Genomic DNA, 14,870 nt, shown 5'->3' with positions numbered 1-14,870 from the left:
GAGCGAATCAAGCTCTGAGGCCCACCATTGTAGTTTCCTCTTATGTGTATAAGTGGACAAGCAATTTCTAGCGATCTGTTCATAGCTGAGGTAAGGTTATTGACTTTGTTGTCAAGTTCATTAGTGTTAGAGGAAGGACTAGATGGTCCAGGTTCTAGTAAACTCTGTAATGAGTTCCTGTATGAAGCCCAGTCAGTTTTGCGATAGCTTCTGTTGGAGTCTGGCAATTCCCTCTCCTGTGACATTTATTTTGCGCCATATGCGCCCTTTTGTATTCATATCTTGTATTACTTCTTATATTCAAAGTTCAGACATAACGAATAAATTCTTTACTTGATTTTGTATTTTCAATCCAAGCGGACGCATTTTTACTTATAACTCTGATAGGTTATGGGCCCAGTCCCAAAAGATACTTTGAATTAAAAGCAAATTAAAATTTATCTTTTAACTATGGCCAACGCCATACGTATCGAAACTTTATCCAAAAGTAATTTTGAGACATGGAAAATACAGATGGAAGCCGTTCTCATTTAAAACGAGACATGGGTCTACGTCAGCGGCGACAAGCCAAAGCCTGAAATAACAGGCCACGATGCAGCTGCTCAGACAGCATCACGAAGTCCTTTAGATGCATGGATAGTAGAAGATCGAAAAGCCAAATCGGATCTCATACTAGCCATAAGTCCATCTGAACTGAGTCAAATCAGAGGATGCTCAACTTCGAGAGAGATCTGGACTAAACTCGAAGCCACATACGCATCAAAAGGACCCGCCCGAAAAGCGAATTTGTTGATGCAGCTGACACAAAATAAGATGATGGATGGCAGCGACGTAAAGTAGTATTCACATGAGCGCGACCAACGAACGACGAATGAATTACAGAATGTGAGTTTATATACGTTTGAAGACATATTTCCATACAAATTCTTAACAAAACGGTAGCAATATAGTTTCTATTTGATTTATGATACATACTTTTACTTTTCAATATAATATATTGAGAAATTTAAGAAAACAAATTTATTCGTCGCGAAAAAAATTATAGTTGATACGAACTGTCAAACTTTATTCGCGTTCCACATAATCCACACTCGCAACGAATAAAATAATCGCGCGTACTTAACCTAAAAAATCGTTCTTATTTTGGTTTCGGTGGTGAATGGTGTTTGGCTGTGGCTTCATTCGCGACGAATTAAAAACTCTCATGTGAAAGAAACGTCAAAATCGACGAATATTCGTTCATTCGTTGGTCGTTGGTCGTGCTCATGTGAATAGTACTTAAGGGAGTTCTTCGAAATAGTTGACAGACTTCAAAATATGGAAGTCAACATAAATGATGACAGTCTACCTAATTCGTTTGAAAATTTCAGATGTGCAATCGAGTCAAGAGACAATCTTCCTGACATCAAATCGCTAAAGGTCAAGATCATCGAAGAGCACGATGCAAGAATCTGTAAGAATAATGATCGATCATCGGGGGCACTTCTTACAAAACAATACAACAAGCAGTCCAAAGAAAATCCTAGCGAGAAAACAAAACAACCCTTCAAGTACAACTGCAATTACTGCGGCAAGAAAGGACACAAGGCGATGGATTGTTTCAAGAAGAAAGAACAGAAAAGCAGCGCAGCACATTCCCACAAATCGTATTTTCTCGACACATCCAACGATATTTCCCAAGCTAGATGGTGCTTAGATAGTGGATGCACTTCACATGTGTGTAAGGATGCATCACTTCTTCAAAACCAAACTCCAACTCCATCGAATTTGAAGCTTGCAACATCTGCATCATCCTCCATCACAGCTAAGGGAGACGTATCGATATCGACATGGAATGGAAATGTAAATATCGATATTAGTCTCAATAATACACTGTTTGTCCCCGACCTTCGCACCAGCCTGATATCCGTATCCAAAATTGTAGAGCAAGGTGATGTAGTTGTGTTCACAAAGGACAAAGCCATCATACAAGATACCAACAAAGGCACCAAAATCGTAGCCGAACGTGACGGCGACTTGTTTTACGTTTGTGCAGATAAAAATGAAAGTCACATCGCAACCAACAATAAACCCGGAGATCCTGAGTCATGGCACCGAAAACTTGGTCACTTGAATTCACACGATCTGTTCCTCATGTCCAAAAATCATTTTATTCCTGTGCTAAAAGAAAGTCCAAAAACCTGCGAAACATGTGTAGCATCAAAATTAACCCGGTTGCCTTTTCAAAATCGAAGCGAACGCTCTTATGAACTGTTGGAAATCATACACAGTGACGTGTGTGGACCCATGCGCACTGAGTCTCACGGTGGATCTCGTTATTTCATAACATTCATCGATGACCATAGTCGATTTTGTATGATATACTTCATACGAGGCAAAGATGAAGTTGCCTCAAAGTTCATTGAGTACAAAAATTTCGCTGAAGCACAAACTGGTCGAAGAATAAAAGCACTGCAATCAGACAACGGAACCGAATACTGCAACAGAGTAATGGACAACATTTTAAAAGAACACGATATCAAGCGCCGACTCACGATTGTGTTTACTCCGGAGCAAATCACATTAGAAATCGATGCGTCACCAAAAGTCTAGATGGAGAATTGCCTTATAAGTTGTGGAACCAAAAACTACCAACTTTGAATTACCTGCATACATTTGACGACAAGGTTTACATCCTGGACAAGACTGTCGGAAAAGGCAAATTTGATGATAGAGGTCTAGAGGGAATTTTTGTTGGATATCCCGACACACAGAAGGGCTACAGAGTGTGGCTTCCATCTCAACAAAAAGTTTGCGTTTCAAGAGACGTCAAATTTATCAATAATTATCAAAGCCAAGGTAATTTCAGCGAATTTACAAACGAAGATACATTTAATGGTCGTTTCAATTTGGAAGATGTGAACGCTTCAACGACAATTGATATTAAAAATAAATCTACGAACATAAATAATGAATTTAAATCTGAAAATGTTAAATCTGAGTTTAAAAATGTATCGACTGAAAAAATAGAAAAGGCGGAGTGTTCCACAGATGAAGAAGGAACACCAAAGGTATCTAAAACCTACAGAAATGCACCTAGAAGGCCTACAAAATTTAGAACTAGACATAGAGGTCGTCCGAGAAAAATCTTCAATAAAGTGGAAGACAATGAAGAAGCCGTTTGTGAACCAGTGCCTGACGAAACTAACGATGGTGAAGTACAATCAGAAAATGATGATTTTGTAATGAACGCTTCTGAAGTCCCTATATCTCAAGCCATTTCTGGCGATGACAAATCCGAGTGGGAAGAAGCCACTTACACGGAGTTTAAAAATTTAATCGCAAACAACACGTGGAAAGTCGTTAAGAAGCCCGAGTATGTTAAGACAATTAGCTGCAGAATAGTTTTACGAAATAAATGGTCCGCGGATGGTACACTCGAAAGGCGAAAGGCTAGGTTAGTAGCAAAAGGGTTCTCACAAAAACCTGGAGTTGATTTCCACGACACGTTCACCCCTGTCGCCAGACTAGGTTCGTTATTTCGTTAAGATTACTTATTGCTCTGGCTGCCAAAGAAAATTTTAAGATTTCACAATTGGACATCACATCAGCTTATTTGAACGGCAAGGTTGACGAAGACATCTTCATGGAAAACCTCAGTTTTTGGAAGTCATGTTGCAGAGAATGTCCACAAGTGATAACGATGGGAACCTCAGAGTTCTGTCAGGAAAAATGCTGAAGGATCTTCAAGGCTTTTCCGATAAGGTTTGTAAACTCGAAAAAGCATTATATGGACTTCGCCAGCCAGGACGCCAATGTAACATCGAGGTTGATGGTATATTGAAAAAAACGGGTTTAGTTCCAACAGACTCTGACCCGTGCGTTTATCACGACAAACACAAGAAAACTTGTATCCTTTTATACGTTGATGGTATCCTCGTATTTTCATCTGATCAAGAAATGGAAAATAAAATTAAGCAAACTCTCACCAAGCACTTTACTGTACGAGACCTTGGAGAAGCCAAATGCTGCCTAGGCATTTAAATCAAAACTTCACCACAAAAGATACAACTATCGCAGAGTGGATACATCGAAGATGTCTTGAAAAGATTCGGAATGGAAAACAGTAAACCAGTCGCCACTCCCATGGTTATTGGTCGAAAACTTTTAAAGGACAGCGCATGGTCCACCGACGACCGATGAGAAAAACCATATCGGGAGCTACTAGGAGCGTATATAACAACTGTTTCAGAACTGAACATTGGATCGCAGCAAAGCGCTGATTCTGGAAATTGCGCTTTCGACAGTCGATCCTATACCGGTTCAGCGTTTGTATTTGGAAAGGCTTCAATATCTATCACGCAAACAACGTACAGTGGCTCTATCCTCGACCGAAGCCGAGTACACCACCCTCGATCGAAACACATCGACATCAGATACCATTTTGTCCGTGAAGTAATCAGAAATTCGTCCATAACACTCGATTATATTCCGACGGAGAAAATGGTCGCAAACATTTTAACCAAGCCGTTGACTAAAGCAAGTTACGATATGTGCTCGATTGGACTTGGACTTCATCATCTTCGGACAACGAATTGAGAAGGGGTGTTGGAGTCTGGCAATTCCCTCTCCTTTGACTTTTATTTTGCGCCATGTGCGCCCTCTTGTATTCATATCTTTGTATTACTTCTTATATTCAAAGTTCAGACATAACGAATAAATTCTTTATTTCATTTTGTATTTTCAATCCAAGCGGACGCATTTTTACTTATAACTCTGATAGCTTCGAAAAGTCATTGGACTCGGGTTATCATCCACATTTATATTGAATTGGATATATCGCCAATGATTATAATATATTATTCTACATTAAAAACTAAACTGGAACTAAACCATAACAAAAACTATTTTCAATTAAGGTTTCTCAAATTTAACCCCATATAAACAAGAATCCTACATTTATATTGTATTACGCGTTAAAAGATAAATTATTTGGTTTATTTTCCCATACTTCCCTTTCAAAAACACTAAATTAAGTCAAGGTTCCATTTTCTTAAAATTGAGTATCTTTGAACACGTCTATTTCTTATACAAGTTCACCTCCATTCCACTAGGTGACGCAGTTGTAGCTTAAAAGAAACCCAGATGATTTTTCGCCAAAATAGTGACAAGTCTTGTCTTTTCATTTTAACATTCGTTAGCAAAAGAATAGAAATAGATCGTCTCGAAATCTTTCTTAACTCTTTTATTAGTTTGTTTTAAAATTATCAAATTAGTTTCGAAATTATGTTAACTGAAATTCGTATACGACCACGTCAGGTCCTTTTGTTGATTATAATCTTCTTCGGAGCGCTTATAGTTGTTCATCGGAATGCAAAAAGATGTTCCTTGCCCGAAAAGCTCCAAACATTCTATGACAATAATCATCTACCAACGATTTACGCCATCACACCAACTTATGCACGCCCAGCTCAAAAAGCTGAACTCACCAGGTAAATAAAAGACACTTAATCTTCTTCAACAGAGAGTAAAACTATTAAGAAATTAAATGCTTCCCTAGATTATCACATGTGTTTATGCTTGTGCCAAATCTTCACTGGATTTTAGTAGAAGACGCCAACTCCACCAGCAATCTAGTGCGAAACCTTCTCATTCGAGCTGGTTTAGAAAAAAGATCGACTCATCTGAATATTAAGACTCCTGCAGCTTTCAAACTGCAAGGCAAAGACCCCAATTGGATAAAGCCTCGTGGAGTGGAACAGCGCAATTTGGCCCTGCAATGGATTCGCTCCAATATCAAACCCAACGATGGCCATGGTATTGTTTTTTTCATGGATGACGACAACACGTACACAGTGGAGTTGTTTGAAGAAATGTGTAAAATCGAACGAGGAAGAGTGGGAGTGTGGCCTGTAGGTCTTGTCGGTGGTCTGATGGTAGAGAAGCCGGTCTTAAACAGCGACAATCAAGTGATTGGCTTTAATTCTGCTTGGCGTCCAGAAAGACCATTTCCCATCGACATGGCCGGATTTGCTGCTAGTGTGGATTTGCTATTTAAATTTCCTGAAGCGGTCTTTTCATACGAAGTCCAGCGGGGCTATCAAGAGAGTGAGATTTTGAGACATCTCACTGTGGTTTCAGATTTACAACCACTCGCAAATCTATGCACTGATGTACTCATTTGGCATACTCGAACAGAAAAAACTAAACTATCTGCGGAAGAGGCTCTCATAAAAAAAGGACAACGTTCCAATACTGGAATGGAGGTCTAGATATAAGACTTGCATTAATCTTTTCATCATCTTCAATAACTCGGACTCAGGAGGCTGTGAAATTAAGGGGTTAGTAGAATAACTTTTTGTAACTTGCTCTCTGTGTTTTGTATTTATGTATCTAAAGTTAAAAGCAATAAGGAAGTCCCGTTTTTATTTTATATTTACCGACTTTTGTTGTATGCCAGAAATATTAACAGACGAAAATTAGGTCTGCAAAAAGAGATGCAAAATCAAAAGTAATCCAAATAGTTTACAAATTCATGTATCTGGCGTAAACAAGCGATATAAATAATTGAAAGAAGCTACATTTTAAATGAATTCAATTTTAATAGAATATTTAAGACAAAAAAAAAAGACACCAATTAAATGTTATTGTTTAATATAAAGTATTGATCATGATTATATTTATGTATTTATTTTGTTTTTTTTTACATTATCAAAGTACCTATAATACCCCAATCGCAAAGATAACTATTAGATTCTTTAATAATTCTTATAACTCAAATGTATTGGAGCTTTTATTTTACTTAATACAGTTATTTAAATTAATTTAATTACACGAACAGTATTTGAAAAAGGAATTCAATTATTTTTGACCTTCGACGACTCAAGTTAAATTCCCAAATGAAATTTTTGCAACAATTATTTTTGATTTGATTCTTTATTTAGCTTCTGCTATTTTTTACAATCTTTAACTTAAAACTAATTTAAGGAATAAAAACTAATATTTTTAATTAAATATAATTCATTTTTACATATAATATCATTTTTCTTTTAAAAACAATAAAATTATTTTCTGACTTTAAGTCAAAAGGCAAGTTATTAAATAATTTAAAACCTTTATGATACAATATATTCTGCGATCTACTTGTTGTAAAAAATGGTAGCCTGAAATCACCACCATTTCTTAAATTATGTGTTTGCACATTAGATACATAGACTATTTCATTATAAAGATAATTAGGTAACATATTATTTTTCATTTTGAAGATAAACATTAGTACATTCATTAGTGTTCTTTGGTTGATGTTTAGCCATTTTAGAGTATCAAACATAAGTTGTATCGGTGTTAACCTATTACACATGAGAATACAGCGCATTCCCCTGTTTTGTAATTTTTGCAACCTTTCTGACATTTGTCTAGAACCCAAAAACAGTATTGTTGAACAATATTCAAAATGTGGTTTGATCATTACATTATAAATTTTAATTGCACAATTCATAGATACTTTACCTCTTATTCTTTGGAAAAATCCTATTTTCTTAGCAATTTTATTACATATATTGTTAATGTGATTTTCGAAACTTAATTTTTTATCAATAATAACTCCTAAATACTTAATTTCTTCAACCTTTTCAATTGCCACTTCATTAATAATAATATTTTGTACAGACTGTACATTAATTATAATAGCTTTTGTTTTTGAAGTGTTAAGCTTTAATTTATTCATTTTAAAATAAGATTCAAATCCGCATTCAGTTGATCGATACACTCCTCTGCAGATCTTCCAGACACATATAACAATGTATCATCCGCAAACAGCCTAGCCTTCGCATGTCTTAATACATTTTCCACGTCGTTTATGTAAATTATAAAAAGAAGTGTTCCCAACACCGCTCCTTGAGGTACACCCAGCGTTACATCCAAAACTTCTGATAAATTACTTGACACTTTGGTTCTTTGAGTTCTGTTTGATAAATAGCTTTTGAACCATTGTAGTTCCACTCCTTTAATACCATATCGATTCAGTTTTTTCAGCATTATATCTCGATCAATTGTCTCAAATGCCCTTTGTAGATCCAGAAAAACCGCCACAATAACTTTCTTGTCGTGAACATCGGTTTTCCATTGCGTAATTACCAGATTAAGTAATGCTTCACAACTGTGATTTTGCCTAAATCCAGACTGATAATCCGTTAAGAAATGATTGGCTTCCATATAATTCTGCAGCTGATTATGTACAACTTATTCAAGAATTTTACTCTCCGTCATAAGCATGTTGACCGGCCGAAATTCAGCCGGATTAACAGTCCCCTTAACTGTTTCTATTGGCACTACAATTGATTCTTTCCAGGAACTAGGAAAAACACCACTACGAAGAGATTCGTTTATCATACTCAAAAAACAAGGTCCAATAATGTCCATAGTACACAACATCATTTTAGTTGACAAACCATTGAAGTCCCTTTTATTGTTCATGTTTTTCATTATTTGTGTTAAATCACTCATATTAATTCGCTTAAATTTAAAACTTATTTCTGGGTTTATATTTATTTAATTTTTATAATGTTCAAATGGTATTTTATCATTTAATTCCAATACACTCTTAACAAAAAATGTATTCAGCTTATTAGCTATGTCAGACTTATTCTTAATCACTTCACTATCACAGATTATTTGTTCTATTTCACTATTCTCTTGATTAAGGACTAGATTTTTTATTGTTCTCCACACGGTTTTTTGATCCGTTGATTGATCAATCTTTCTAGCAATGAAATTATTTTTTGTCATTTGAAGTTCAGTCGCGTACCTGTTTCTATAGAGTCTATACATACTCCAGTCACCGGTGTTATTTGTCCAAACAGCTCTTTGATGCAGTTGGATTTTCATTTGCTTCATGTTAGACAAATGTTGATTAAACCAATCAAAATTTCCATTCCTCCCATTAATTGATCTTGAAATTATCATTTTTTCCAAACTATGTTTTAATTTCATACTGAAAGATTTAGCTGTATCATTTAAATTATTCCAACTTATATTTGTTATCTCATTATCAATAAGCTCACTACGGAAAACGTCTTCTTTAAATGCCAATGTCCGAATAATTTTTTTAGTAGATATTTTATTTATAGAACTTGTTTCGATAAGGATTTCTAAAGATTCGTGGTCACTGATTTTAAATTCTTTTTTCACATTTGCCTTTGTGTTTTCAATATTTGTTATTACATAATCTATTAAAGTAGTCGAGTTTTGCGTTATTCTTGTTGGTTCAGTCAATATTTGTTTAAATGAGATGTCCGATATACTTTCGAAAATTCTTTTTCTGTAAGTCCCATTAACAAACCAATCGATGTTAAAATCACCCATTATAATAACGTCTGCAGGTGAAGAACAGAGATCTTCTATTTTATCTCCACAAAATCTTCTATTTTAAATCACAAAAAATTCGTTCGGGAGAGTTTTGTTTATGTGGTGACCTATAAACTGCAACTAAAGTCATATTTATATTGTTTAAGCTCACTTTTATTACTAGCCACCAAATCATTTTACCAATTGCTATTTTACAAATTTCCTCAACTTGCCATTCTGGTTTAACAAAAAAAAAGAACACCACCAGTATGACTAGAAACACTATCGCATCTAAAGATTTTATAATTAAGTAGCTTTATCTCAGAGTCCTCGATATCCGTTGTTAAATGAGTTTCAGTGGCGCATATAATATCGAAATCGTTTATAACCGTTATCACTTCTAGTTGATTTAAATTTGTTCTCACTCCCCCGATATTTAAACAAAAACACTTAACAGATGGTGTTTATTGCTAATAAATTATTCTTTCATTTTCAATTTTTAATTTACGTTGGAGCGTACGACAGCAGTTGTCTCTGCAATCATAGTTAACGTCAATGTCATTTAAATTAAGTTTATCTTTTGCTTTTTGGCAATTAACACACTTTCTATTTTCATTAACACAATCTTTAAACGAATGACCTTCCTCTCCGCACTTTGCACATACCTGGCAACTTTTTTTACAGTGAGTAGATGTATGATTGAATCCCCAACATTTAAAACATCTAAGTACAGATAAGCTTTCATAGACTGAGCACCTATCCCACTCAATATTTAATTTTCCTAAATTCATCACACTTTCAAAACTTTTACCGTCTAATTCAATTATTGCATTATAAAACCTCTTGTTTTTAAATGATTTATACACTTTGATGCACTTGACATTGTCACACATAACATTGTTTTGTTTTTTTATTGCTTCAATTATTTTGTCTCCTTCCATATTTTCACTCAATCCAGCAATTACTAATTTAGGGAGACGCATTTTCGGCAGATGCACATCATATTTGTCACTCATTTTCTCTTTCATTTCGTTTGCCAGTTTTGATCGCGCTTCATTATTTTCACATCGAATTGCAACCGCGCCGTCTTGCCTGTTTACCATTGCACTCACTCCTACATTTAGCTCCGATGGTTTAATTTTTTCTTTAATTTCATTCTTTGTTTTCTCACTTTCTTGCTTTGCCTTAGGCTTCAATACAACTGGTGCACTCACTCCCACTGACTTCTTTAATTGTTCAGCATATGAACCTTTGTTTTTATCACTGCCTTTTATTTCTTTCACAATATCAATTCTCATTTCCTTTACACTTTCAATTACTGTGCTGTTATTACTTGTCATCTTTTTCAGATCACTGCATATACTATCGCTTTGCTCTTTAAATGCTTTACTGTAGTCATTCACTTTTTTTAACTCTTCTACACACTTTTCACACATGGTTTGGGTATTCATCATTTCGTTTATTCTTTTAGAATATCCCTCTTCAATAGCTTGCAATAAGCTCATAATCTCCCGTTTGTTATTGTCCAATGCACTTTCAAATTCGTTTTTGTATTCCCTTAAATATTCACTATTTTTTTCAACCGCCGACGACATATCTTTTAATGCGAAATCGACATTATGAATATACAAAATACAGTCCCCGCATATGAATCTTATGTTTTCGCAAGTCTCTAACGCGTTCGCGGTATACGAATCGAAACCACAAAAACTCGCCGAGACGTGGAAAATTTTATTGCATACGGCCGCACATCTTATTCCCGTTTCTCCGCGAATGGCTTTTTTACATTTTCTGCAAGTATTTTCCATATTAAACAGCAACTTGAATCCACATCAAATTCAAAGTTTGTAAACTTTTGCTGTTAAATAAATTAAATCAGATTATTAGTTTTTTTTCCTTTAAATCACTCAGAACACTTGAAAACACGTCTATCTCTTACGGAATCTTATCTTAAACTAAATTATGCAAAACGATAGGATTTTATTAATTATTAAATATATATATATCAATGGAGTTTGGTCAAAACAACATAAGTTAAAAATCTTTGTTTTGGGATAAATGCGTTTCAAAGTTAAAAAAATTCCTCCAAATCCGGTTTTATTAAATAAATATTTTTTGGATGCAATTTTGTTTCAAATAATAATATTTACACGAATAAAATAAAAAAGTAATATTTAAGCTTGTTTATAGGGGAGAGGGAGGCACCTTAGAACAGTTCTTGCTAAAAGCGCTCTAATTTTCTTAAAACACGGTGTATTTTTTCGAAGCCTGCAAATTATCGTTGTTTATGGTTTCACATATCATTATGATACAGTATGCATTTTGTTTGATTCATATTTGTATGTATATAAATATTTTTAAAAATGTCTCCAAGTGTCCCAATCTACCCCTCTGGGGAGGCACTTTTGGACAGTAACTCGAAACATTTTATCAAATAAAAAAATAATTCTACAACGAACTCTGAGTTTTTAATGTTAACTTGTTGCTTTAACAACAAGAAATAAAATTATTCCCAGAAAAAAGTTTCTTTGTGAGTATCTTTATTAATATAATCTGTTCGATTAATATATATTGGTATATACTACAAATTTCCTGAAATTACATATTGGTTTAAATCTACATTGTTTTATTTAAAAAAAATTAAGTTGCTTACTTTTAGTTATTTTCAGGAATAAAATTATAAAATAAATTATACTTTGTGTTGTTTTGTGGTCTTGATCTTTGCGCTTCAATTTACAAAATACGTTTGTCTGGCTCTTTTGAATTTGCCCAGCTGTTTTGTTCATTTAACGAAGGCTTCGTTCAGTGGGAAAATGATAGAAAAAGGGTTTGTTCGAAGATGTCGGTGATGCCAATATCTTTAAAGATTGAAAGGTGTGTTCGAGATGTCGGAGATGCCACTGTCATCAACACTCCCCCCCGGTATGACGACCTTCATATCCTTTGAGGTCGACTTACCATTCAAAACATCGAGGACTGCCAGCTTAACAGCGGGCCTTTCATACAGCCCTGATGTAGTTTGGACGGTTGCACGCCTAACTTGGTCATTTTTTCCAAGAGTGACATCTATTACACGTCCCTTGGGCCATAGGTTCCGAGGATTTGCTTCGTCTGTCACTATTACGATATCTCCCACGGCAATCGGTTTCACAGGCTCAAACCATTTTGATCGGCGGGTCAACGTGGGCAAATACTCCCGTATCCATCGTTTCCAAAATAGGTTTGCATACTGTTGCGACTTCATCCAGTTTCGTCTCAACAAATTGTTGTCGTCTGTTAAGATGCTATCCGTTTTCTCGCCAGTTGAGGCTCCCAGCAAAAAGTGATTCGGTGTCAGGACCTCATCATTGTCGTCTTCGAGTGGGATATACGTTAGCGGTCGGGAGTTAATCACTTGTTCAACTTCTAGCAACATGCTGTGCAGTACTTCATCTGTAGGGTTTCTTGTTGGCAAGATTCGGTATAATGTTTTCTTCACTGACTGGATGAGCCTTTCCCAGCTTCCACCCATATGTGGGGAGGCTGGAGGGTTGAAGACCCACTTAGTGTTAGCACTTGAAAACTCATTGGCTAATTGAATTTACTGTTGTTTTAAGGTTTCTTGCAATTCTCTTTCCGCTCCATAGAAGTTAGTTCCATTGTCACACCTTATTTCTTGTGGTATGTCTCGGCGGGCAATGAAGCGCTTGATTGCGAGAATGCAAGAGTCCGTTGTTAAGCTGTTGGCAACTTCCAGATGTACCGCGCGGATAGTCATACACGTTATCAGTACTCCCCATCTTTTCTCAGTATGCCGCCCCACTGTCACATACATAGGGCCGAAATAGTCAATTCCTATGAAAGTGAACGGCCTACAAAATGGTGAAAGCCTTGCTGCCGGTAGATCACCCATTTCAGGTGGACTGGTTCTAGCCTTTCGATTCTTGCAAAGTTGACAACCCTTTCGCTCTTTTTTTACAGCTGCTCTTATACTTGGAATATAGAACTTTTGTCGAATTTCGTTCACAACGGTTTCGTTGTTGTGATGATGATACTTCTCATGATATGAATTTATTATTAAACTGGTAATATGATGTCCTTTGGGTAATATTATCGGCCGCTTTGATTCTTCAGTTACACCAATCACAGCATCAATTCTCCCGCGAAGTCTTAAAACATCATTTTGGTCTAAGTACGGAGATAATTTTCGGATTTGACTTGATTTATCGAAAGGCTTACGAAGTTCTACAGAAAGTTTGATATTATTCTTCAAGATTGCTATTTCATCACGAAACAAATCTAACCGCGCTTGTCGATATAAATTATTTTCGGCTTCCACATATTCTTCTTGTGCTATGAATTCGTCGTTCCTTAGTGCAACCCCTCTCTTCTTTGCTGTAATGTTCCATATGAAACGAGAAGCATATGCTTGAATACGTACCAGTCTTATCCATCTTGAACAGCGTTTGGGTTCAACCGAGGCACGATTATATACTGCATGATAAAACAAAACAGCTGGCTTAAGTTCTTCAGGCGTATCTGGGATTTTTGTCAAATTAGCTGGTCACTCATTTTCAGATTGCTTGAGAAATGGTGGTCCAACAAACCAACGGCATCTTGGAATTCGGACTCGGTGAATGTTCTTGAGGTGGTTTACCCATACGCGCCACTTGTCATAAATTACCATGGATAGCTTCATCCCAGCCGAGTTTAGGACGCCAAATCTCTTGCATTAAAATCTTTATGTAAATTAGTGAATTTGCGATCAGGCCGAGGGGATCAAAGACACTCATCAAAACACGTAACACTTGTCGTTTGGTTGGTTGTATATCTTCTGCTAGGAGCTCACTCATAGATGCTTTTGTTGACACTGCATACCCAACACCTTCTCGGAAGAACTCTCTGGGTTGATGTCCAAGCTTCTTTTTTCTTCTGGTCGTTGCTCACCCAGAGCTTCGATGACATGTGATGAATTTGAGATCCAATGGCGAATTTCAAATCCGCCATTTCGATGTATGAGTTTGACTTCCTCGGCTAGTTTTATCGCCTCATCTGCTGTGTCAACACTATCCAGGAGGTCGTCAACGTAATGGCTATGGAGGATTGAGTCAACTGCCCTTGGATACTCGTCCGAAAATTCTTGTACATTTTTGTTTTTAACAAACTGGGCACAGCTGGGAGAGCAAGTGGCTCCAAACGTTAACACTTGCATTACGTAAACATCTGGTGTTGAATCAAGATCATCATTCCATAGAAAACGTTGGGAATATTGGTCCTCGCTTCGTACACCGACCTGGTGAAACATCTCACGAATGTCGGCGCAAACTGCTATTGGTCGTTCTTGAAAGCGATATAAAACTGATATTAAAGAAACCAGTTGATCAGGCCCTTTCAAAAGTCGTAGGTCCAAATTTTCTTCCTCATATTCTTCGTCCTCTGCGTTTCCGAAATCAGAATCACATTCAGCGTATATGACTTCTTTATCCGTGTTTTCTGAACTGGAATCGTTGGTCCTCTTCGTTGTTCGTTTTGGTTTGGTATTTTGCATCCGGTTTATTTTTAATGCC

At 36.1% G+C, this 14,870-nt stretch overlaps 1 protein-coding gene across 2 annotated transcripts in view; it reads left to right on the top strand.

Moving 5' to 3' along the window:
* Positions 1–5,147: 5,147 nt before the first annotated feature.
* The window catches only part of LOC129944456 (galactosylgalactosylxylosylprotein 3-beta-glucuronosyltransferase I), a 49,048-nt gene continuing 39,325 nt past the window's right edge, over positions 5,148–14,870 (top strand). Inside the window, exons 1-2 of one of the 2 annotated variants that reach the window (XR_008781444.1) lie at positions 5,148–5,471; positions 5,540–6,320. Coding sequence is in view for 1 of the 2 variants with exons in the window: in XM_056053889.1 (XP_055909864.1) it covers positions 5,266–5,471; positions 5,540–6,251 (918 nt within the window). In the remaining variant the exon portion in view is untranslated. Of the gene's footprint in view, positions 5,472–5,539; positions 6,667–14,870 lie in introns of those variants that run through there. The other variant, XM_056053889.1, reaches the window with a different exon arrangement.

This window comes from Eupeodes corollae, chromosome 2 (assembly GCF_945859685.1).
Source record: "Eupeodes corollae chromosome 2, idEupCoro1.1, whole genome shotgun sequence".
Classification (NCBI taxonomy): domain Eukaryota; kingdom Metazoa; phylum Arthropoda; class Insecta; order Diptera; family Syrphidae; genus Eupeodes; species Eupeodes corollae.
The sequence above is the reverse complement of the archived record's forward strand: the minus strand, read 5'-3'. Positions and strand labels throughout refer to the sequence as shown.